General features: G+C 35.1%; 1 protein-coding gene across 7 annotated transcripts in view; it reads right to left on the bottom strand.

Annotated features, from left to right (window-relative positions):
- b4galnt4a (beta-1,4-N-acetyl-galactosaminyl transferase 4a) overlaps positions 1-24,848 on the bottom strand; it is a 181,130-nt gene that overhangs the window by 17,072 nt on the left and 139,210 nt on the right. For all 7 annotated transcript variants that reach the window (XM_058767441.1, XM_058767447.1, XM_058767442.1 and 4 more), the window contains 2 exons: positions 14,059-14,137; positions 2,427-2,493 (listed from right to left, as the gene is read on the bottom strand). In XM_058767441.1, the coding sequence (XP_058623424.1) occupies positions 2,427-2,493; positions 14,059-14,137 (146 nt within the window). The remainder of the gene's footprint in view (positions 1-2,426; positions 2,494-14,058; positions 14,138-24,848) is intronic.

Genomic DNA, 24,848 nt, shown 5'->3' with positions numbered 1-24,848 from the left:
AGAATATAGGCTACACATAAATATACATTATACAAAACAGCTAAATCTCAAACAGTGGATCATTTTGATCAACATCGCCCAGCTAAAACTGCTCAATGTTTAGTTATATCTGCTTCGTGTACAGTGAAAAGTGCAATAATATCTCGACTTCATTTAACGTGCAAACCCACCTGTTGAGATTGAGGACCACTATTTGTGCTCATCACACAGAAACATAATTAATATTTCTCATAGGTGAGGCTATCTGTAGCATAGGTAGGACTATATCATGGACACAAATTAAGAATTTGTTCCGCAGACTTAATTCGTGAGCCGCTCATATTACACATCTCTGTTCTGCCTGAAGTACTCGGAGATGCCGCCACCAAGCATTTGATAGGAACTTAATCTAACTAATTCGTCATAAATTTAAAAAAAAAAAATACATTTGCTAATTGATTCTAACTAAAATCGCTGTTGTTAGCACTTAATATTTCTGTAGTACAGCCAAACAGTGTAGATCATTCATAAAAACATATATAAAAGAATGCTCATGTGCAAATGTCTACACCAATAAGCTCTGCTGTATTATAAACCAATGAAATTGAGGATGGGCGGAGCGACACGTGTCACCCCACCTTAATGTGTCGCCCCGCCCCATCGTCCAAGGTGCACTCTAGGGCTACTCAACCGATTCCCCATTGAGTGTCTCAACATTATCCTGTCTTCTTGTGCATTTGTCTTACATGGACAACCAGCCATTTTGGGGGACTTGAATGAATTAGTGTCACTGTAAACCTGCAATATTCGAGAAATCACAGATTTGGAACGACCAACTTTTCTTGCAATGGTTGAAAGGGTCATCCCTTTGGCCTTCATCTGGACAACCTCCTGTCGCAGAGTTTCAGTCACCTCAAAGCAGCCTGCCATCTAGCAATCTCAGTGAAAATTGGAGGAATGCTGTCAGTTAAACAGGGTTTGTCATATAATTAAGAAAATTAGCACCAGGTGCCAGATTAACACCAATAACTTATATCTGTATCTGTGTTCTCTAATTTTGATCAGAGTTCTTTTTCAAATATCTAATTGAAGTTTTTTATACTGTTTCAGAATACAATAAATGTATTCTACCCTTCTACTCCTGTTAGGATAACTTCAAATAGTAACCTTGAAATTTAGGAAATTATAGGTTGTTCTCTCATTTTGATCACCACCGTACATAGGACAAATGGTTTGGAGCAGTGGTTCCCAACCACGTTCCTTGAGTTCCCCCCAGCACTGCACATTTTGCATGTCTCCTTCCTGATTCAAGCTCATTAGCAGAAAATCCAAGACCTGAAATGGGTGTGTCAGATAAACAAGACATGCAAAATGTGCAGAGTTGGGGTACTCCAGGAAAGTGGTTGGGAACCACTGGTTTGGAGAATGGATGAATAGTTCATACCGAGTTCTCTGACTTTTAATTGCAGACATTGGCAAATCTGAGCAAAGTTTGAGACATTGGGGAGATGTTTTAGCAAATTCAAGAATAGATGTGAGATTATTCAGGTCTTTTTTTTCTCAGGAGAACACTTAAAAGCAATATACTTCTAGAAAGCAATGACATTAACTAGACAGCAAAGTAGAAGAAACAATTTACATTTTATGGAGATTTCATTTGTAATTCTTCTTTCCAACTTGAATGTAAACTCAAATGTGAAATGCTTGAAAACAGATAAGCTCCATCGTGTTACAAGATGGCATTTGTACTGAAGACACTTCCAAAAGGCTATCCGTGAAGGTCAGCATCATCACTAAGGCAAAAGTATGCAAGCTACGGATGTTAGCGCTCCATGCCTGATCTCCCTTTGAGAGCCCGCAAGATCCAACTGAGTCTTTATAACCTTGTTCTTTTTCCTGTGTCCTTTCTCTCTTTATGTCACAACAGCTCTAAGCACATTTTCAATTTTGCTTCACCTCAGGGCACTGGCACCAAAAAGTGTTGAAAGTAAATTACGTCCAATAAACTCATCAATTTTATAGCGAACTCTGTAGGATGCTATTAAAAGTCTTTGCGCATACAACTTTAGGGTACGGAAAACAACTTTAAAGTGTAATGCGGCTAACACATCTAGTCATTTCAAGCCCAATGGGACACACTTTACCAATCCCTGCACAAAGACCAGCGATTGGAAACAGCCTCCGGCAGAAGGAGTCACTGTCATCAATCTCAATGATCCTGAAAAAGCCACTTTCTTCCTTCTTGACAACTCTCGGAGGCACGGTCTGTTTCATAAACAGTTCACACCGAAACTTATCAAGCACCTCGGAGAATAACATAAAAAACTAAAGTTCAAACTGTCACGTCATCAAGCCACTCAAACCATGATGGCGTGGCGGCAGTACGATGGGTAGTCAGTGCTGGTTAGTTTTAAAATTTGTGGAGTTTGTAAGAGAGGGAGGGTTACCTGTGTACAAGGAGATGTAGGCGGAATCGATGACCTCATACTTGAGTCCTGGCAGGAAAGGGCGCCACTGTAATAGAGACAAAGAGAGACATTTAGAGAGAAACTAGTCTCAAGCCTCATACGGCATGGCCACGGTTGGCCAACAGACCATCTTTAGACTGCATGAAGCATACTGAAACCGGCAAGATCCGGCTGAAATCAGCAGTTCTAACAATTTCTGGGAATCGGGGCACATAGGTTTTCATCAGTACACCAGGAAGTAGTGCTGTGTTTGGGTACCAATTGAACGCAACAAGTGCTGGAAACAATCAGTTGTAGGATTCGATGAAGTTGATGAGGTTCATGCTATTAAATCGTTTGAAAGACACTCTAGAATTTTGCTTGAGACAGTACTTTTTCACCTTTTGCTTAAAGGAATAGTTCCCCTAAAAATGCTAATTCTGTCATTAATTACTCTCCCTCATGTGGTACCAAACCTGTAAGACCTTAGTTCATCTTCAGAACACAAATTAAGATATTTTTGATGAAATCCGACAGCTCTCTGACCCTCTCATTGAGAGCAAGGATCCTAATTTTGGAGAGTATCACAAACGTAAACAATGTATGTACGCGGATATGTTGTTTACGCTTTGATCTGAATGTAAACAACTTATCTGAGTACATATGTTGCATATGTTGTTTACGTATGTGATATTCTCCAAAATGGTGCTACAGGGTGACGTGGAGGAGACAAATTGTTGAATGAAGTCGTTATTTTAGTTTTCTTTGCGCACAAAAATTATTATCATAGGAACCACTGATGTCACATGGATTATTTTAACGATGTCCTTGCTATGTTTATGTACATCCTTGCTGTCTATGGAGGGTCAAGGAGCTCTCGGAATTCATCAAGAATATCTTAATTTGTGTTCTGAAGATGAACGAAGGTCTTACGGGTTTGGAACGACATGAGGGTGAGTAATTAATGACAGAATTTTCATTTTTCGGTGAACTATCCCTTTAATTGTCCGGTTTTGTGCAAATAAGAGCTTGTCTATACAATTACAATTTCTTTCTGCACTGCAAAATGAGCTGTTTAGCTATCCATGCTTATGTGTGGAACAATATGGAATCATACCGTACTGAAACATGTCCTAATAAAAATGCTACTATTATTGCCTGCCTTAGTTGGTCATGTGCTGGTCCTAAGCAACTAGCTCCTGCTCAGGACCAGCTCATAACCAGCTAATAACCAGTTTAGGATCAGCTTAAACCAGCTCAAACCAGCTGCCATGCTTCAAAACATACCTAACCAGCATATGCTGGGTTTTTTTCAACATGGTGGACCTTCTGTCCTGGGCCTGGATTTGAGTGTGACCCAGAAAGCAATCATTTTCATGGAGAGGGAACCCATTATGAGTTTGGGTCCTTTGCATTAGTCAGAGGGTCTCTTGTCTAAGTGGGTGGTTCTTGGTCAGAAGAAGCGGCACAGTAGACATGACGGTAAAAAGCCTTTATGCTGGCAGTCAAACGTCTGGCAACAAAAGACTGCAAAGAAACTGTGAAGTAATGAGACAATAAGTAGTGGAAAAAGTATTGCACAAAGTGACAAAATCACTTCTTGACGATGGACATCTCATCAAATCCTTTAGTGCCGACAGGTCTGATTAAAGTTTTGAAATGGTGTAGACACATAGCAACTGTGCCTTAATCAGATGTGATGGCAAGTTTGTGATCTGACTAAATGTGGAAATGTTGCACAACCAGCAAAATATCATCACGATGGGAATTAAGGCTAGAAACTCTGATAAGGATGTAAGAGATGAAATGGCTTGTCGATTTATCACATTAATCCTATTTAGGACATGTTGAAAAGCCGTCTTTTTTTTTCTTTTCTTTTTTTTGGGAAAATATGAATCAAAAAGACCCCCATGGAATCCTATATTCCTGTACTGATTGTCGAGAAAAACTGTATTGATGACCAATGAATGGAGCTACAGGAGATGGAGGGATATTCTGCATTGCTATTTATTTGTCTACATTTCAAGCAAGGTCACCCTCACTAAATAGATACACCCGTCCAATCACAACAGAACATGCAGCAGGAAATGAGAGACACACTCACATCAACAGTAGCTTCTTCAGCAGCACACTTACAAACCATCAGACAAGCTACAATTCTTTTAATGACGTTGTGCAATTACCATGTCACTTCTGCTTATGCTCGCTGTAACGAGGGGAGACAGGCCATTTTCCACAGCCAAACACACACACACTCACACACACATAACATTATTGAGGAGCAACCAGTTCGAAGATATGTTATGTTTCATTTGGAGTGTGAAAATATGATTTTTGTGTAAAGCATGTATACACACGTGCATTTCATGTCATCATGTCATATTTCCCTCCAATTTTTTATTTATTTAGTTATTTTTTAGGGGTGGGGTGAGGGGATTAAGCTCAGTTTACCCTGAAACTTTACCCTCAAATTCTCATTATTCTGATTTTCATTATTTTTCATTTTTAAGTCAACATTAAATTAAATGATAAAATTAAAAGCAGTTCAATAATAGTACCCTATTATATACACGAATATATAATGACTACATTTAAATTTAATAAAATTAAATAAATAAATTATTTAAATTAATAAACAACACTTTAAATAATATATTTTAAAATCTTATAATAGTACAATTATTTGCATCATGATAATAAAAAACATAGCAAAACATTTTGATCCTAAATAATAATAACAATAATATATCATTCTTCTTCTTATTATTATTATTAATGTATTGTCTTAAATAAATAAAATATCATTTTTAAGAGATTATTTATTTATTTTCTTGACCCAGAAAAGACCCAGACATGTCCTCGGCTGATTTTGTGAGATTCACATATACATAAATTCAGAAACTAGGTCTAGAATTCAGAATGAATATTAGAGACACTCTAAGAGAGATTGAAACAGCACCCACTAATATCACTTGAAAGTATAATAAAACCCATTGGCAGTTATAAGCCTCTTCTTTGTGATAAATGTAGGTGTCTGGGTTTGTGGACACTATAATCATTCCAGCTTTTAGAAGAGACAGAAAGACAGAGTGCGTGAGAAAAATATGTGTTGTGGCAGAGAAAAGCAACAAAAGGCTTTGTTCTTGTGTGTGTCAGGTTTTGACCAAATGCCCTTAACAATGAAAGTAAAACCTGAAATTATCTACAACGTGAGAACCTCTCAGTGGTTCCCAGGAGGATAGTAACTTAATAAAAGGGCTAAATAATGCAATAATTAAAATTTAAAAATGCAAAATGGTACAGCCATTCAAATACAGTGAACAACAGGGGGAAGGAATAGTGTATAGTAATCATAAGGAGCTAATATTGAATATAAATTGTGATATGTCCCCATTGAGAAAGCTAAAGAAATGTGTGTGCTTTGAATTAGCTGTTCCTGTCTTCACGGTCTCATGTCTCTGATGACATTTCTTCAGTGAAACAGAGGTCCGATTCACTGGCCTGAAGCATTCAGTGTGAAGAGACAAAAATCAATACAAGAGGGAAAACAACAAAATGTAACACAGTCAGAAAAGTGCAAGTGTGGCTGACAGTATTTTTTTATGCTCTGTGCCTGACAAATGTGTACAGTCACATAAGAGCTTTATAATGTGGTTTCTCTATCAAACGTTCTGGTGAAGTTGAATTACTGGGAATGTCAATTCATACAGAAAACAATGATATTTTTAATGTCCTAACATTAAAGGAATAGTTCACCAAAATGAAAATTTGCCGAGATTTACTCACACTCAATTCATCCAAGATGTAGATGAGTTTGTTTGTTCATCAGAACAGATTTGGAGAAATTTAGCATTGTATCACTTGCTCACCAATGGATCCTCTGCAGTGAATGGGTGCCGTCAGAATGAGAGTGTTTCTTACAAATAAACAGCTTTTCACTTCACAAGATGTTAATTGATGGACTGGAGTATGGATTACATTTGGATTATTGTGATGTTTTTATCAGTTGTTTGGACTCTCATTCTGACGGCACCCATTCACTGCAGAGGATCCATTGGTGAGCGAGTGATGTAATGATACATTTCTCCAAATCTGATGAAGAAACAAACTCATCCACATCTTGGATGGACTGAGGGTGAGGATATTTTCAGTAAATTTAAATTTCTTTAACAGCTCTATTTTTTTATTCGATGCATGTCTTCCACCAACAACTGCTGTATGAGATTACATTTACTGCTATTATAATAAATTCAGAGAACTGTCTTTTTTTTTTTTTTTTCATTTACAATATTTACCAAATAAATATTAGAAAATTAAAAATATCAAGTACATGATACCACAGCCATGACCTTAATTGACATTGAGGGAGCACCACAGTGGAATGCATATTCTCCAAAATCAGTTGTCAATAAATATGATGTTTTCATTGTCAGATTATTTATCAAATCAAAGAAATGTCTTACAATATATTATATTAATCAAAATATGTCTTACAGAATTGTTACTAAAATTAATTAATTTAAAAAAAGTATTTCAAATGTCACAATAATAATAATAATATATTCAATAATAATATATTGTATTTTATTTCAATAAAAATTTTAAAAATATAATTTCTTACTTTTCTTGACCCAGAAAAGACATGTTCCACCTATTTGTCCTGTTTGGCTTTTAAATATTTATAAGTTGACTAGAAAACTGAAAAAGAAAAAAAAGGGGAAAAAAAATGAAGAATAAAAAATTAAAAAAGTTAGTATGCCTCAGATTTGCTTTGCCTTGCAACACATTACTCATTGCAACTACAAAAATATTAATAATCATTTTTCTTTTTATTTTTGTCCCTGTTACATTGTTTTAGCTTACTGCATTGCACCAAATTAATTATAAACAGTTTTGTGCTGCTGAGAACAATTTTTTATGGAAATATTTTTAAAATGTTATTATTTTTGTTAAAAAATTTGTCACCGTTATTTTTTCCTCATGAGCTCATAGAGCGCCTCAACTCAAGATGTTGTCGTAAGATCTTTTTTCAGAAGCTCCACCACCATCACCTCAGTCCAGAGCAGACGGTCAAAGTCAGGAAATACATTCTGAAAATTTCATTTGGAGGCCCTTTTTGTATTTGCTCAATGCTTTTAGTGAAATGAGGAGCAGCCAGCTGCAGCTAAATCAAACCTAAAGTAGTTTGAAGCACTCTCTGCATCTCTCTCTCTCCCGCAGAGCGTGTGCTACGGACCGATGCTTGCTGATGGCTTCACAAAAGGGGGCTGTAATTGTTATTTTTGGCATTTGTGATGATAATGTGATGACGTACTTTTAATTTACCATGTTTGTTCTGCTTCTTTCTAAAACAACAGAAGGCCTTGCACATCTTTTTATGAACTATTTCTGTTCTCCCTCTGAATACTTACAGCATTGTCTATATAATTAGTGTGGATAAATAGCTTTTTTCCTTTTTGGTGCTCACTAATAACAGCAGACGGGTTGTGTATTCATTGACAGGGTTTGCAGAATTTTTGATTCCTAAGATATAAAGGCAGTTATATATTGTCATGAACATCTATTTATATTGTTGGTCTGCCCTATGCAGTTATAACAGATTCTACTATTCTGGGAAGACTTGCACAAGATTTTGTAGTGGAATTTTTGCCCATTCATCCAGTACAGTATTTGTGAGGTAAGGCACTGATGTTGGATGAGAGGCCTGACGTGCAGTATTTGTTTCAGTTCATCCCAAAGGTGTTGGATGGGGTTGAGGTCAGGACTCTGTGTGAGCAACTCAAGTTCTTCCACACCAAACTCATCCAACCATGTCTTTATGGATCTTGCTTTGTGCACTGGGTCACAGTCACGCTGGAATAGCAAAAGACCCCTTCCACAAACATTTCCCACAAAGTTGAAAGCATAGCATCATCCAAAATGTCTTGGTGAGCATTAGGATTTCCCTTCACTGGAAGTAAGAGGCCCAGACCAACCCCTGAAAAACAAACCCATACCGTTATCTAGGGCCTTATGATTTCCGCAATGTAGAAAGCGTGGATAAAATCACAGAATTTTCTGTATAACGCGGAATGTCACGGAGTTTCCCAAATTGTGGATGAATAAATCAAAAGTAGGTAAGTACACTTAAATCAAAACAAGATGTAGACTAATATCTGTGAATATTAAGCCACAAAAATACAATTTAAATATGAATCCTAAACAGAAACCTAAAGGTCTTCACAGCAACCCGTTAAAATAAAAGTTTGGTTTAACTTGAAGAAACCGTGACAGAAATATTACTTAAAGGGGTCATCCTATGCAAAATTCACTTTTACATGTTGTTTGAACATAAATGTGTGTTGGCAGTGTGTGTACACAACCACCCTGTAATAATAAAAATCCACCCAGTGTTTTTTTTTTTCTTAATCCCGATAAATCCAAACCCCTTTCTCATATCAAGCCGTTCACAGATTCCTGGCAGAATGACGTAGTTCTGCACAGGCCCTTCCCACGATTGTTGATTGACAGTGGTGTCAGTCTTTGGTTTTATCACAGCTCTGCCGTGAGCGAGCTATACACAGTCTGCCATTGTTTCGACGCCAGAGCAGATGTAGACAAGAATGACTCCTAAACGATTGAGGTGTTTTGTTGTTGCTTGTAATAATGAACATAGCAGTCGTCATTTCTCCCAACATCTGAGCCAATGAAGACGCAGTGGGTTAGCTTTGTTTCTGAAGGGAATGCGCCAATCCCGATCTGCCTAAATGTGTCCATGTTCGCGCAAATCATTCGTGATCCAGCTTCAAACACAGAAGAAGTGAGTATAAGTTTTTTTATTTTAATTTTTTTTATGAATCTTTGTAAATCGCCTTTCCTAATAATGTGCTAGTTAGCAAGTTTCACGATAAATGCGGCTAAAGTTAAGAGTCTCTCAGAGAACAGTTCGGAAGAGAGGGGCGGGGTGAGCAGAGCTCATTAGCATTTAAAGGAACATGCAACAAAACGGCTTGCTGTAAACAGAGCTTTTTTTGACAGGGTAAAAAGGGTGTTGTTTTACACTACCATTGATACATTTTAATCAATGTATGTTATAGACTTTTCATTAAGACCCTAAAGAATCATATCAACTTGTGGAAAATGGGCATCCGGTGACCCATTTAATGTAATGATGCTACTACTACAAATAATAATAAAATTATAATTAAACATTACTTTTTAAAGGAATGTTTACCAGAAAAAAACAAATATTTACCAGAATTTATTTAGCAGAAAATAAAACATATTTCATATGGCTTTAATAATGTAATTTTTGTTAAACTTTTAATAAATTGTTTCAAAGTTTCATGATTTCAATTAATTACACTAATACAATTTAATTTAACCATTAAACAGTACGGAAGAGGATTAGGGCCTAGCAATAATAAAAAAATAAAACCATCTCGAGATTAAAGTCGTTAAATTTAGAGAAAAAAGTTTAGATAAAATGTTGAGATTAAACTCATTAAATTTCGAGAATAAAGTCATTATGTTTCTAGAAAAAAACGTTACATTTTGAGAAAAAAAGTCGAAAATAAAATGTTGAGAATAAACTCATTAAATAATGAGAAAAAAGTCGTTAAATTGCGAGAAAATGTCAAGATAAAATGTTGAGAATAAACATTAAATTATGAGAATAAAGTCGTCATGTTTCTAGAAAAAAGTCGTTAAATTGCGAGAAAAAGTCAAGATAAAATGTTGAGAATAAACTCATTAAATAATGAGAAAAAAGTTGTTAAATTGCGAGAAAAAGTCAAGATAAAATGTTGAGAATAAACTCTTTAAATTATGAGAAAAAAGTCGTAAAATTGAGAAAAAAAAAAACCTTAAATTTTGAGAAAAAAGCCGAAATAAAATGTTGAGGATAAAAAAGTCATTAAATTTCGAGAAAAAAGTTGAGAATAAACACATTCGTGTCATGTTCATTTCATCTCATTGGACTGTGCTATTTAGCGTCTGCAGTGGTGGAGGTTGGCAAGTAATGCACTGGGCAGTAGTGTATGATATGATCGATTGGGTTCGAGTCCGTCTTTTGCCAAACTCGCTTTTCTTCTTTTTTCTCATCACATAACACATCGGAAAACTGGAAATCAATTGGTTAACGAGTTTTTAATAATAATGTATTAATTAGGGGTAGGCAGGCTATAGGGAAGGTTTGTTCAAATAAGGCAAGATCTATTTAATAATTTCAATAAATAAAATCATTTTTATTAAAATCAATGTTATTATTGCATCCTGTTAATGTACAACAATGCTGAGGTGCAAATAGTATCTGCCACTATATATAAGTATAAATAGCATCTAATTAGCTACTATTTACACTTATTGCAAAGATCTGCTACTTTTACATAACGTAAATAGAATGGTTATTTTCACTTAACGTCAGTGTACATAGTATATTATTGTACATATAACTATTTTCACTGTAAATAGCATCTATGACAGGGGTGTCCAAAGTCCAGCCGCGGGCCAAATACGGCCCGTGGATGAATTTCAAACGGCCCACAGCTTGTCTATTGAAATGCATGCAATTATATGTGGCCCGCCAATCATAATTTACAAATCAAGCAGTTTCACAATGTCAACACAAGGTGACAGCACTAAATTTTAGGCCAGATGTATCAGGAAAACGTGAGTGACAACAATTTGATAACTCATATGCTCTGTCATTTCCTTAGCGCAACGAAAGCGGAAGAGTGCAACTCGTGTGAAGTGCGCTGCATGGATCATTATTAGCTATGACTAAAGAAAGCACAGCGCGAGCTCAGAACAAAACTGTTTACTCGCAGATCTCGATCAGACGACCACTAAACAGCGCTGTAAGAAGCGTTCGAGTGCAGAGCTCTCCTATACAAACCACAGATGTCACAGTGATTGAAACTAGTTTAAAGGCAGATGAAACCGCACTGCCATTCTCAACAACACTGACGCGGAAAATAGGAGAAACACTGTGTGACAGCAATGCAGTTAGAATACTTTTCATTCCACAAATTAATGTTTAAAATGGATTTACTGTAGTAACGCTAAACCTGCCTAATTAATACATTATTATTAAACACTCATTAAACAATTGATTTCCACTTTTCCGATGTATTATGTGATGAGAAAAGAAAGAAAAGCGAGTTTGGCAAAAGATGAACTCGAACCCAGTCGATCGTATCATACACTACTCCCCAGTGCATTACTCGCCAACCTCCACCACTGCAGACGCTGAATAACACTGTCCAACGAGATAAAATGAACATGACACGAGTGTGTTTATTCTCAACTTTTTTCTCAAATTTTAACAAATATTTTCCTGTCATTTAATGAGTTTATTCTCAACATTTTATTTTGACTATTTTGAGTTTTTTCTCGAAACATAATGACTTTATTCTCTAAATTTAATGAGTTTAATCTCAACATTTTATCTCGACTTTTTTCTTGAAATTTAACGACTTTAATCTTGAGATGGTTTTATTTTTTTTTATTATTGCTTGGCCCTAATCCTCTTCCGTAAAACAGAGTCTAGAAAAATTTAAATAGGAAATAACACAATCCAGACATATGTAAATGGGAAAAACTCAATTTGAAAATAAATAAATAAATAAATAAATAAAATGGATTTCATAGGGCCCTAATTATCCCTCCTACACCAAACTTTACAGTCGGCATAATCTAGTTAGGCAGTCAATGTTCTCCACCAAACCCACCAACTTATCAAACCCAGACTCGTGCATCAGACTGCTTAACAGAGAAGTGAGATTCATCACTCCACAGAACAGGTTTCCACTGCTCCAGAGTCCAGTAACTGTGTGTTAAGTGCTATGACACAATCTGTATTGTTAAAAGCGCTATATAAATTAAGGTGACTTGACTTGACTTGCTTTACACACTCCACCCAGCACTTGACATTGTACTTGGTGATGTGACGCTTGCATGCAGCTGCTTGCCCATGGAAACCCATTCCATGAAGCTCCCACCACAGTTTTTGTGCTGATATTAACTTCAGGTGGAATCAGCAGAGTGTCAGAGACTTTTACGCACCATGTTCCTCAACACTCGGTACTTTGCTGAGTTTCTGCTGTTCGTAAATGCTTCCTCTTTTACAATAATACCATTTACAGTTGACCAAGTAATATCTAGCATCCTATCACAGTACCACGTTTGAATTCATTGAGGTAGGAGGAGACATCTGGTCAGGAAGAGTGATAAAGAGACAGGCAGTACTTGTCCATGTACAATAAACAAAGATTCCAACCGCATATTAATGGATATCAGAAACAAGGCACATTTGGTTGCATTTTATTATGTGATTTCACTAAAACAACGAGTGAGGTGAAGCACAGTGAAGATATTGCCTCTAAAAGGTCCAGCCACTGCCAGAAGACAAGTGCAATGCATGATGCAATAAACTGAAAGGTTTAGTACACTTGTTAATGTTAATAAAAAATAAAAAAAAAATAAAAAACTGTACTGGAGCATAAATGGATGGTTCAAATCAGAGGTGCTTTAAAGACTTAATAGCATTGACAGTGCAGACATTTCAATTACAGATCACAAAACCAAGACATCAATGGCATTTCAATGGGCTTATTTATTCCAAAACTAAAACGCAGTTTTCCTCTACGAAATTCTAATAAATGCTCGTCAGTTCCTTCTTGTTCCAGCAACATGCATTAAATGAATGAAGTTTCAACATCTTTCTAAATTTGTTAGAAAACAACAACAACGACACTAAAGCCCTGCAGACATGAAATCTCAGCAGAGCCAGTATTTATGGTTTAAAACGACGCAGGTCTGTGTTGCTGTAAATGTAATAAAACACTAACAAAGACTATTTTAGGATCACTGTCTGAGGAAAGAGGAAAAGTCTGTCGGCTTCACATTGTGCGTTTGCCACAAATCACGCAACGCTGATGTCCTACATCATCCGCCTGCACGGCTTTCACGTACGACAGTCAGCAGAAGTGAGAAAAAAGTGTCTATTACGTTTGAAATATAGATATTTTTCTTACAAAAATGCATGGGTTCGCTACAGGAGGCCTTTATTCACCCTCTGGAGCTGTGTGAGGCATGTTTTATTATGGATGCACGCTTTATTTTACGTGTTTTGGACTGTTGAGCAGAAACACCTGCCGACTGCAATGATAGAGCTTAGAAGAGCAAGGACAATTTTTAATATAACTCCGATTGTATTCGTCTGAAAGAAGAAAGTCATACACCTAGGATGGCTTGAAGGTGAGTAAATAACAGGCAAATTTTCATTTTTGGATGAACTAACCCTTTAAAAACCCAATCACAAGGCTTTCAGAGGTTTTCGGCTCTCTCAGGCCTACTGAATAGACTGTTATCAAAGCTGTGAGTGAAAGCAGATATGACCATTCAGTTTCTTTAGCCTCTATTCTCAATCGTCAGAATAGCCCGTGGACTGAAAGGACTAGTATAATAGTGTTTATCAAAGTGGACAATAACAGCTGTTTTGGCACTGCAGATAATGGATAGTGAAGGACTGGTGATTATGCATGTTTAGACGGGATCAACAGAAGCTGAATTGGGAAGCGCTGTATGGTCTGAAGCACATTAAGATTCGTCTCCAAATCTCTGAGCTTGAGTTGAGCTGATTCAAACTCACCCCGACTTCCACGTGATCTGAGCCTTTGTCGTCCTGCTTGTGAAGAATCTCGAAGTAGTATCGTCTTGAGGCCATGAGACTGGAGAGGAAAGAACAGACATGAAATCTTAATGCCTTTCATTTGTAAGTCCTGGATTTTTATTACTGCATTATCATATCATATTGTATCTTATCATTTCCTATATTGTAACATCATAGCATATCTTAAAGCAATAAAGTGGATTATTGCTTTCAGAAAATACCAACAACAGCAATACGATAAAAAGGAAGAATGTTCAATAAAGTTACATTTATTAATACTAATAATTGGAAAATAGTTATTTTGCCAAGTGATGTGTTGTCTAAACTGTGAGCTGTTTACAGTTGCCGAGCAACACAAAAACTATTAAATATTAATATAGAATTTGTGGCCAAATGTTTGCATGCATTTCACAACGCCTTGCTTGAGCTCAGAATTACAGCCAGAACTGTAATATTTTGCATTGTTTTGTCTATATCTCTATATAAATGGAACAAAACAGTGTCGCAAATCATATTTTGTTGTTATGTACCACATAATATATCATAACATATCACATCACAGATCATAATATTGTATCATACTGTAGTGTTTCAGATTGCATCATATACTGCAACAGTGAATTATATATCATGGCATATCTTATGTTATAACTGTATTGCTCTACTGAATTATGTAATGTGGGACATGAAATGTTGTAATATAAGAACACTAACATATCATATATCATATCATATCATATCATATCATATCATAACATTTGCATTATTCTGTATTATATATCAAATACATAACACATATTGTGCTGTATTATATAAAATATTGTACCACATATCACATTTTTGAGTCATGCATTTACAAAATATATAAAAAATATATTAAATAATATAGTGGGTTCTCTACATTTCGCTCACATTTCATATTTATTTATTAATTTATGAATAATAGATTTATTATATGATACGAATGTTGTGAGTTGGTGGTTTCTCCGTTTTATTTATAAATTATCTATTATTTCTATAATTTTTTTTATATGTATGTATATATGTATTAGTGCTGTCAAAAGATTAATTGCGATTAATCGCATCCAAAATAAATGTTTTGTTTACATAATATATGTATGTGTACTGTGTATATTTGTTATGTATATATAAATAAACACATGCATGTATATATTTCAGAAAAAATGTTATGTTTATATATTGAATTTATTTATATACAATATAAAATATAATGATATAAATTAGGGTGTCAACATTTACATTTTAATACGTTAATATTTTTTTTACACAAATTAATCGTTTGATAAGGTTTGACCCCAACTTCTTCCCGTCCTCGCCGCGCGGAAGGCCATCTATCATTGTGTGATGAGGGTATAGTGAACCAGTGTTGCCAGGACCGCGGCACAAGTGGGATATTTTGAAAATACAGTCGCGGGAAAAATTACAGAGCCGTGGGTTGCGGTTTTTTGGGCTACTTTTATAATGTACCGTGACCGCCCAAAGTGTATATAGACAAATAAAAATGAAAATAGATCCTTTTACTAATGTGTATTATACTTGGAATGTATTCCTGGCAACTTAAGAACGGAGAGGCGGTTGTAACATCAAACAACGTGAGTTTCAGCAAAGCATAGATGTTAAGGCTTTTACACAGCAGAAATAAACATGACGACAGCCGCTATAGATTATATAAGATAATAAACACACGATTACGATAGATATGGTCTGTATGTGATTTTCTTGAGAAGAAAGTGTACATCTATGCTAATTTGTGCAGCGATATAAAAGGCTATAAATAGCATATTTTAACAGTAAACGACCAAATTCCACATGTGATCGCAAAAGGAAGTTATTACAAACACTCGATGGTGGTTTGAAGCGAGTTCTGAGTAAAAGTGTACTATTAATCTCATAAATTGTCTTATGTAGCTTGATGCTAATATTAGCTCTAATGCACCTGCAGAACAGGTCCAATTTTTCTTCATCATGCATTTTGTCATAATACTTCGCGTAAGGTCGCAAGAAAATGTTTTGTTGTATTTATATAGAAATACTTTTGAAAATAGCTGGGAAACTGTATACTGGGATTGAAGCGATGTGGCTTGGTAAACGTTTTATTGCCAGTATAAAGGCTGATAATGGCTGAATAAAAACAAAAGAATAATGATAAAAGAATAATAAGGATTATGTCTCATACCTGGCGGAAGTGTGAAAGATTATTTTTCTTTAAACTAGTTTGTCATGCATTTCTTTATTTCAACACATTTACAGATAAATCCTAGTATTTTAAATTTGCGATTAATCATGATTAATCACAGTCCACAACTGTGATTAATGCGATTAAATTTTTAAATCAATTAACAGCACTAATATAAATATATAAATGCATATACATGTAAATATTTTCAAAATATATACTGTATGTGTTTGCATTTATACATACATAATAAATATACACAGTACACACATATATTACTGTATGTAAAAAAAAAACAACAAAAAAAGTTTATTATTTATTAATTTATTAATCGATTAATCGTTTGACAGCACTAAATTATAATATATACATACATAAATGCAATATGGGAATGAAATATTGTTGTAATATATCAGAACACTATCATATCATATCATATCATCATATGAAATTTGCATTATATTATATCATGTTATATTTTATCAAATAAACAACACTTATTGTGCTGTACTATATCAAACATCATATCACAGTTTTTTTGTGTGTCATACATTTATAAAATATCAATCATTACAGAGCTTGTAAAAAGTTTGGTAACATGATTGTTTTATGTTTTTAAAGTAGTTGCTTATGCTCACGAAGTATGAACAGCTAAACAAACAAACAAACAAACAAATAAAAAACTGTAATTTTGTGAAATATTATTAAAATTTTAAATAAGTGTTTTCTATTGTAATATATGTTAAAATGTAATTTATTCCTGTGATCAAAGCTGAATTTTCAGCATCATTACTTCAGTCTTCAGTGTCACATGATCCTTCAGAAATCATTCTAATATGCTTATTATTGGTGCTCAGTTATTAATAATGGTTCTTATTATTATCAATGTTAAAAACTGTTTTTGCTGTTTTGTGGAAACATTTTTCAAGATTCTTTGATAAATATAAAGTTCAAAAGACAGCATTTATATTAAATAGAAAACTAGAATTAAATAAAATAATTTATTTAAAAAACCTTTGTGCGTTAGTATATATTATGTCATAATGTACGATATGTCTGGTTCAGAAGGATATTGGAGTTTGAAGGCACTTGTGTTGGTGGTGTATGAGTGAATGTTTGCTCTCTGCTGTGACTCTCATCTCCTCAAATGGGCCACATCTGCTGTTAGAGCAGCACAATTACAGCCCTGCTTGATTTCACACCTTATTACACCTCCAAATGTGACACATCACAGACATCACTCACCGCTCATGTCATTCACCCACAACTCAACAGTATTTAACATAGCACAGATCCTCAGGGTGATGCTCCACCTTATATTTACATGCACTTATTATGTTATATTTGTTTTTGTTATGTTTTGTTTTTTTGGTGCCCTGGCAATTTGAGAGATGATATTTGCAACATGAGGTTCCCAATGAGTAAATTTTCTCATGCATATTCATGAGCGCTGCTAATGCATGAGACATAATTCAGCTCAGATGCTCACACAAATGTCTTGTTTGCTCCAGTGGGCCAATGAAATACTGAGAGCAAATAGAAAGAGGGAGAACAGATGTGGAAAAGAGATAAAGAACCGACAAATTGAAAAGCAAGAGAAATCATGAAACCACCAACCTAAACCAGCATTATGATTCAAGGGAACACTATATTACTTTAATATAATATAATATAATATAATATAATATAATATAATATAATATAATATACACTTACCTCAGATAGTAGAATACATGTACTAATTTTTTTATTTATAATAAATAAATATGAACACTTAGCAAATTGTAGAGAGAACCCACTATATTTAATAATACAATACAATATAATATAATATGATATAATATAATGTAAAGACCTAAAACCCTCAGCTAGTTATATGAATACATGTACAAAATGTATTTATAATAAATAAATAAATAAATAAATATGAACATTTAGCAAACTGTAGAGAGAACCCGCTATATTATTTAATAATATAATACTATATAATATAATATAATATAATATAAACACCTAAAACCCTCAGCAAGTTATATAAATATATGTACAAAAATATATTATTTATAATAAATAAATAAATATGAGAGAATCCGCGATATTATTTAATCATTTAATAATATAATGTAATAATATAATATAATTTAATACAATAAAGCATACTATCATAAATGTATAAATAATAGATTACATACATAAAAAAGATTTAGATTAAACATATTTATATAGTTAATAATATATAATATGTTAAAGGGATAGTTCATCCCAAAATGAAAATGCTGTCATTAATTACTCACCCTCATGTCGTTCCAAACCTGTAAGACCTTCGTTCATCATCGAAACACAAATTTAGATATTTTTGATGAAATCTGAGAGCTCTCTGACCCTGCATTAACAGCAATGCAACTGTAATGCTCCCAGGTCCAGAAACGTAGTAAATACATCGGTAAAATAGTCCATGTGACATCAGTGGTTCAACCGTAACTTTACAAAGCAATGAAAATACTTTTTGTGCACAAAGAAAACAAAACAAAAAAAACTTTATTTAACAATTCTTCTCCCCTGAGGTACGTCTTCCACCATTTTGGACAGTACCTAAGAATGTAATCAGCATAATCAGCGTTGTTTACGCTTAGGGTAAAGCGCGCGTATGCATTGCGATACTCTCCAAAATGGCGGAAGACAGTAACTCGGGGGAGAAGAATTGTTGAATAAAGTCATTATTTTTGTTTTCTTTGCACACAAAAAGTATTTTTGTAGCTTCGCAAAATTGAAATTGAGCCACTGATGTCACATGGACTGTTTTACCAACGTCCTTACTACGTTTCTGGACCTGGGAGCATTACAGTTGCGTGGCTGTATATGGAGGGTTAGAGAGCTCTCAGATTTCATCAAAAATATCTAAAATTGTGTTCCGATGATGAACGAAGGTCTTACAGGTTTGGAACGACATGAGGGTGAGTAATTAATGACAGAATTTTCATTTTGGGGTGAACTATCCCTTTAATATTTATAAAATAAATAAATTAATAATAAATATAAAAACAAATACACGTAAACAAACCTTACAACAACTTCACCTGATAACACATTGCAATGGCTCTCTGAGATGTGGTTGGTATGTTATGATGTTATGACTCACACTAGGGGGTCTTGTCCCCTCATAGAGCAAACACTGCAGTAATGTACTGTAAAATTACTGATAGAAAGAAAACCATCTTTAAAAACGAGAAAGAGCCGGTAAGACAAAACAGAGGAACCGATAAAACGTGAGAGTGAGTGAAAGAGGAAAAACAGGAAGTGTGAGAGAGACTGCGGTAAAAGTAGAAAATTGAGGCTCTCAGCAGGAGAAGAGCGTGAGTGGGCCGAGAGCTCTCCGATTGAGAATTATGCTCAGAGAAGGGTGTCGGTGACAGTGCAATTTCCTCAACTTCACACCGACTGATTCGCTCTGCCCGTCTCGTATTCCAGACTACAATCAATCACAGTAGGTGTGCCGGCATCCTGCCAAAACAACCAGGACCTTCAGAAGATCTGTAGACTTCTGCTCTCTGCTCATAGCGAGCTGCCCACCTAGGCTACATTTTTAGGCACCACTGACTGTCGAAAAGGTTGTTTTAAATTATAAAATGTCTAAGGCCATATTTGTCATGAATCTTTCATGAAGATGGAAACACAAGAATACATGGGCGAACAGTGAAATTTTTCCTCCAACATTCCAAAATGAGTAACAGGAAGTAGGATTGACTTCTAGTGTTGTTCTAAAATGAGGAGTCCTCAAATGTATTTATTTATTTATTTTTTAAATCAAATATAAATTCCTGTCCCAGTCACATTTTCTTGGTTAAATAAACATTACTTACACTATCAGAAAAAAAAAAAATATATATATATAATATAACAATATAACATTAACAATGTAATCAATATTCTATTTATTTGCCAAGTATGAATCTCTTCAAGTTAGTGTTTTTAAAGGAACACTCCACTTTTTTTGGAAATAGGCTCATTCTCCAGCTCCCCCAGAGTTAATAAGTTGAGTTTTACCGTTTTTGAATCCATTCAGCTGATCTCTGGATCTGGCGATAGCACTTTTAGCATAGCTTAGCATAGATCATTGAATCCGATTAGACCAGTAGCATCACGTTCAAAAATGACCAAAGAGTTTAGATATTTGTCCTATTTAAAACTTGACTCTTCTGTAGTTATATCGTGTACTAAGACCGGCAGAAAATGAAAAGTTGCGATTTTCTAGGCTGATATGATTAAGAATTATACTCTCATTCCGGCGTAATAATCAAGGAACTTTGCTGCCGTACCATGGCTGCAGCAGGTGCAGTGATATTACGCATTACACTATATTATAACTAGGTACCTAGCTGGGGACTACTTTCAGGCGCTGCGTAATATCACTGCACCTGCTGCGGCCATATTAGTTCTTAATCTTATCAGCCTAGAAAATCGCAACTTTTCATTTTCCGCCGGTCTTAGTACACGATATAACTACAGAAGAGTCAAGTTTGAAATAGGACAAATATCTAAACTCTTTGGTCATTTTTGAACGTGATGCTACTGGTCTAATCGGATTCAATGATCTATGCTAAGCTATGCTAAAAGTGCTAATCGCCAGACCCGGAGATCGGCTGAATGGATTCAAAAATGGTAAAACTCAACTTATTAACTCTGGGGGAGTTGGAGAATGAGCCTATTTCCAAAAAACAAAAAAAGTGGAGTGTTCCTTTACGCTTTTTTAATTTATTACAAAATAATAACTCAAGGCAGTAACAATTCAAACAATATATTTTATTTGTGAACTTATGTTCAGCTATTCTTTTTAATATTTAACTTTTTTTTTTGAATGTTTCCGATCATCAGTCATCAAAGCTTGGTAAATATTGGTCACATATGCTGAGATTTACTTTAAATTTCACCATACTCAGTAAAAACTCTCAAAGTTTTTACTCTTAAAGCAGAGCTTTCTGTATTATGGGCCCTAAGCTATGGAATAAGCTGCCCCATAATGTTCGTGCTGCCTCCTCTCTCCAGACCTTTAAGTCTCAATTTAAAACTCATCTATTCACTTTGTTCTCTAAATAACTCTTCTGCCTCTCTGTTTTTCTTTTCATCAACTTTCATCATATGATTGCGAGACCTCTTGTTGTTAATTAATTGTAGTTCCTTGTTGTCAACACTTGTTTGTATGATTGTTTCTTCTGATTGTTTGGTGTATTATGTTTGCCAATTGCTTAAGTGACCTTGGGTTCTTGAAAGGCACTACAAAAATAAAACATTATTATTATTATTATTATTAAAGATCATGTTTTCAAGCCACTTTAAGTCTTATTTTGATATAACAAAATGGTTTCATCTAAGTGATTTGTTTACTTACTTTTTTATTAGTATTCCCATTATTGCCATTATATTGTTCATTCAGACTGATTTGCGAATGTGGGAGGCAGGATTTACCACATGAACCAATCACAGCTGAACATAATCAGTCATATCCAATCATATCGTGATGGAAGCATTGCCTCCTCTCACGTGACGCTCACTTTAGGGGATAAAACTCAATGGGCTCAGGGGAGGCGAGAGAGATGCTGTAACTTTACCTGCTGGTGTCGCTGATGGACAGTGTTTCTTTAGAGAAACAAGTGATTTATACACGTTTTAATGTTATATTTTGTAAAACTGGCATTGTTTTATTTTTGTACTACGATTTTTTTTTTCTCATTTAATATTTTGAGTAGGCACTGCCTCCCTTGCCTCCTCTGAGGAAACGCCCCTGGCATTTTTTGTAGCTTAGTAGTGTACTGAGCTGTTAGGTTAGCATCATGCTAGCATCACACAAACTAAACAAACCATAACACATCATATCTCATGGCAGAGTTTAATATGTTTTCACTAAAATTACATTTTGGAGATCTTATAAGTGATAGGATCTCCAAAAATGACATTTTAGTGAAAGCATATTAAACTTTTAATTTTGCCATGAGATATGACGTTTTGAGACGATGCTAGGGAGTTAGCTAACATTAAGCTAGGCTACATACTTGACATTGCTTAAAATCTGAGTGAAATGGATTATTGAAAAACAAAAAATGTAGGACTGAACTTAAGTCTCTCTAAAGCCGCTTTTCCACTATTGGGCCAAACGTTTTCCATTCCAGTGATTTTTCCACTTAAACCTGGCACAGGAAGCACAATTACATTTACATTTAGTCATTTAGCAGACGCTTTTATTCAAAGCGACTTACAAATGAGGACAATAGAAGAATTCAAAACCAACAAAAGAGCAACAACATGCAAGTGCTATGACAAGCAATTAGGAAGCGTTCTTGGTCCATAATTCTCAGCATGGCTGAACCGTGCTGAATGCGTGTAGTTATGTCGCAACTCAGGATCGGTCACTTGTCTGTTGTCTGGCTACTATAGTTTCTCTCTGTAGCTGGCCAAGAACGCTATTTGAGTGAAATAAACAGAAATATCTGATAATCCTCCATAACGCTGTCGCTATTTAAATCATTCTGGATCTGCAAGGAAAGGAACGGTTATGTAATAATAAGGTTTGGACTGATGTTGGAAAATCAGCGTAATAGTGACTGATCGAAATGCGAGCTTGGAGTCGAGTGTATGAAAGTGGCGATGTTTATGTAGATGTATATGTTATTTTGTTATTATGTTATTTTTACATGTGCTTACAGGATGTTAGGATGGAAGATTAGTGATGTGATTTCAGACAGTAACCAGATTATATGGAGCCCTGCAGACAAAAATATATGCATTGTGGCGACAAATTAAGAATTTGTTTCCACGGCTTAAATAGCTCCCACGTTTTAGTTAAATCATGGCCACAAGTTAATAATTAGCTTTCTTGTTTTAGTAAACTGTGGCCACATTAATAGTTTAGTTAACTAAAATATTTTGAAGAATGTTAGTAACCAAGCTGTTGACGGTAGCCTTCGACTTCTACAGTATTTTGTTCCATTCTATGGAAGTCAATGGCTGCCGTCAACTGTTTGGTTTCTAACATTCTTCAAAATACTTTCTTTTGTGTTCAACAGAAAATACAAACTCAGGGAAATAGAATACAGGTTTGGAATGAATGTGAAAGGAGTGAATGAAAATGAGTAAATGACAGAATTTTCATTTTTAGTTCAAAAGTGCAAGTATTAGTATTAGTGCAAGTGTTTATACCGCCATTTTTATCTGATTACGTCATTCACAATTCTTCATAGGATGGCAGTTCATTGGCTTATAAAAGAAAATGGTTGGAGTTTTCTCTGAATCAGCGTGCAGGTCTGTCTCAGAGGTGTGTGTGTGTGTGTGTGTGTGTGTGTGTTTGCTCATTCACACGTCCAGAGATGATGAATAGAACCACAGTCAGACTGAGAGAGAGAGAGCGAGCAAGCGATAGAGAGGACAAGCTCCTAATTGTCTGACTAATTGCAAACTCTGACTCAGTCTCTCAGTAACTGTGCCGAGTCGAGGCCAGACATGAAGATGAATGCGAGGAAGAATCTAACAACCTCATTAACGTCACACTCTGTGCCAACAAGATCTGTCACAAGCCATTTTACTTTATTTTGTCCAACAGAACAACATTTCAGCACAGAAACAAACAGCAAAATGCTTATCTGGTTCCACAACAGCAGAAACAAGTGACAAAAATTGAAAATATATGATATGGCACTTGAGCAAAACACTCAAACTTCATATTCTTCACAAATAGAGCGGGCCAGTGCCTTTGTCAATAATTCAGATGGTCTGATGGGCACATCGCCTCCCTTTGCAGCATATCAAAAAATAGCCAGGAAAACATGCAGTGTCTTTACTGACAGCAGAGTCAGATGGAAATGCTTTACACTAGGTGCGTTTACATGTACACTTTTTTGTCATTCCGATTAAAATCATTCCGATTGAAAGATTCGATGAACTGTTTACATGAGACGTTATCTAATCCGATATGGTGTTTACATGTGCCTGTGCTTTCGATTTTAGGATATGCTAATAGCCTACAGTGACAACAAAAACAAGTCACCAGAGGAAAAAACGCCCATATTTACGTTAATATTTTTAATATCTGTTTGCACTTGCTTAGAATAAACGGTTAATATTTGAATCCTTGCGTTCATTCGAGAAGCTCAGTCATATGGCCAGAACGCGATCATAGAAATCATATGTCCCTCTATAATGCAGCTCTGAGATTAATTGTACTCTGATACTACAAAGTTGTACTGTACTTAAATGGAACAAATACACGATTTCTTACCAAGAGTTGCTGAACAATGAATCAAAGGAGCATTGCTTTATCACAATCGTGTTTCGTACAACATTCATGGCGTGAGCATGTAAATTCAAGCAGATCGGAAATTATGAATCTGTCATCTATACAAATACAAATGACAAAGGCAACTTTTGGTCAAGTTGTTTATTTTCATTGAGCTACTTTCACTATCATCACTGTGTTGTTTCTAAGCTGAAAAGCAGAAAATTGCGCTTCATTTCAGATCTGTTTTTCACTCCGGACATGAGAGCAGATAGTCCGTCACACAGCAAGCGTTCTCCTTTCTAATGT

This window comes from Onychostoma macrolepis, chromosome 25 (genome assembly GCF_012432095.1).
Source record: "Onychostoma macrolepis isolate SWU-2019 chromosome 25, ASM1243209v1, whole genome shotgun sequence".
Classification (NCBI taxonomy): Eukaryota; Metazoa; Chordata; class Actinopteri; order Cypriniformes; family Cyprinidae; genus Onychostoma; species Onychostoma macrolepis.
Note: the sequence above shows the minus strand (reverse complement) of the source record. Positions and strands in the feature narration are given on the sequence as shown.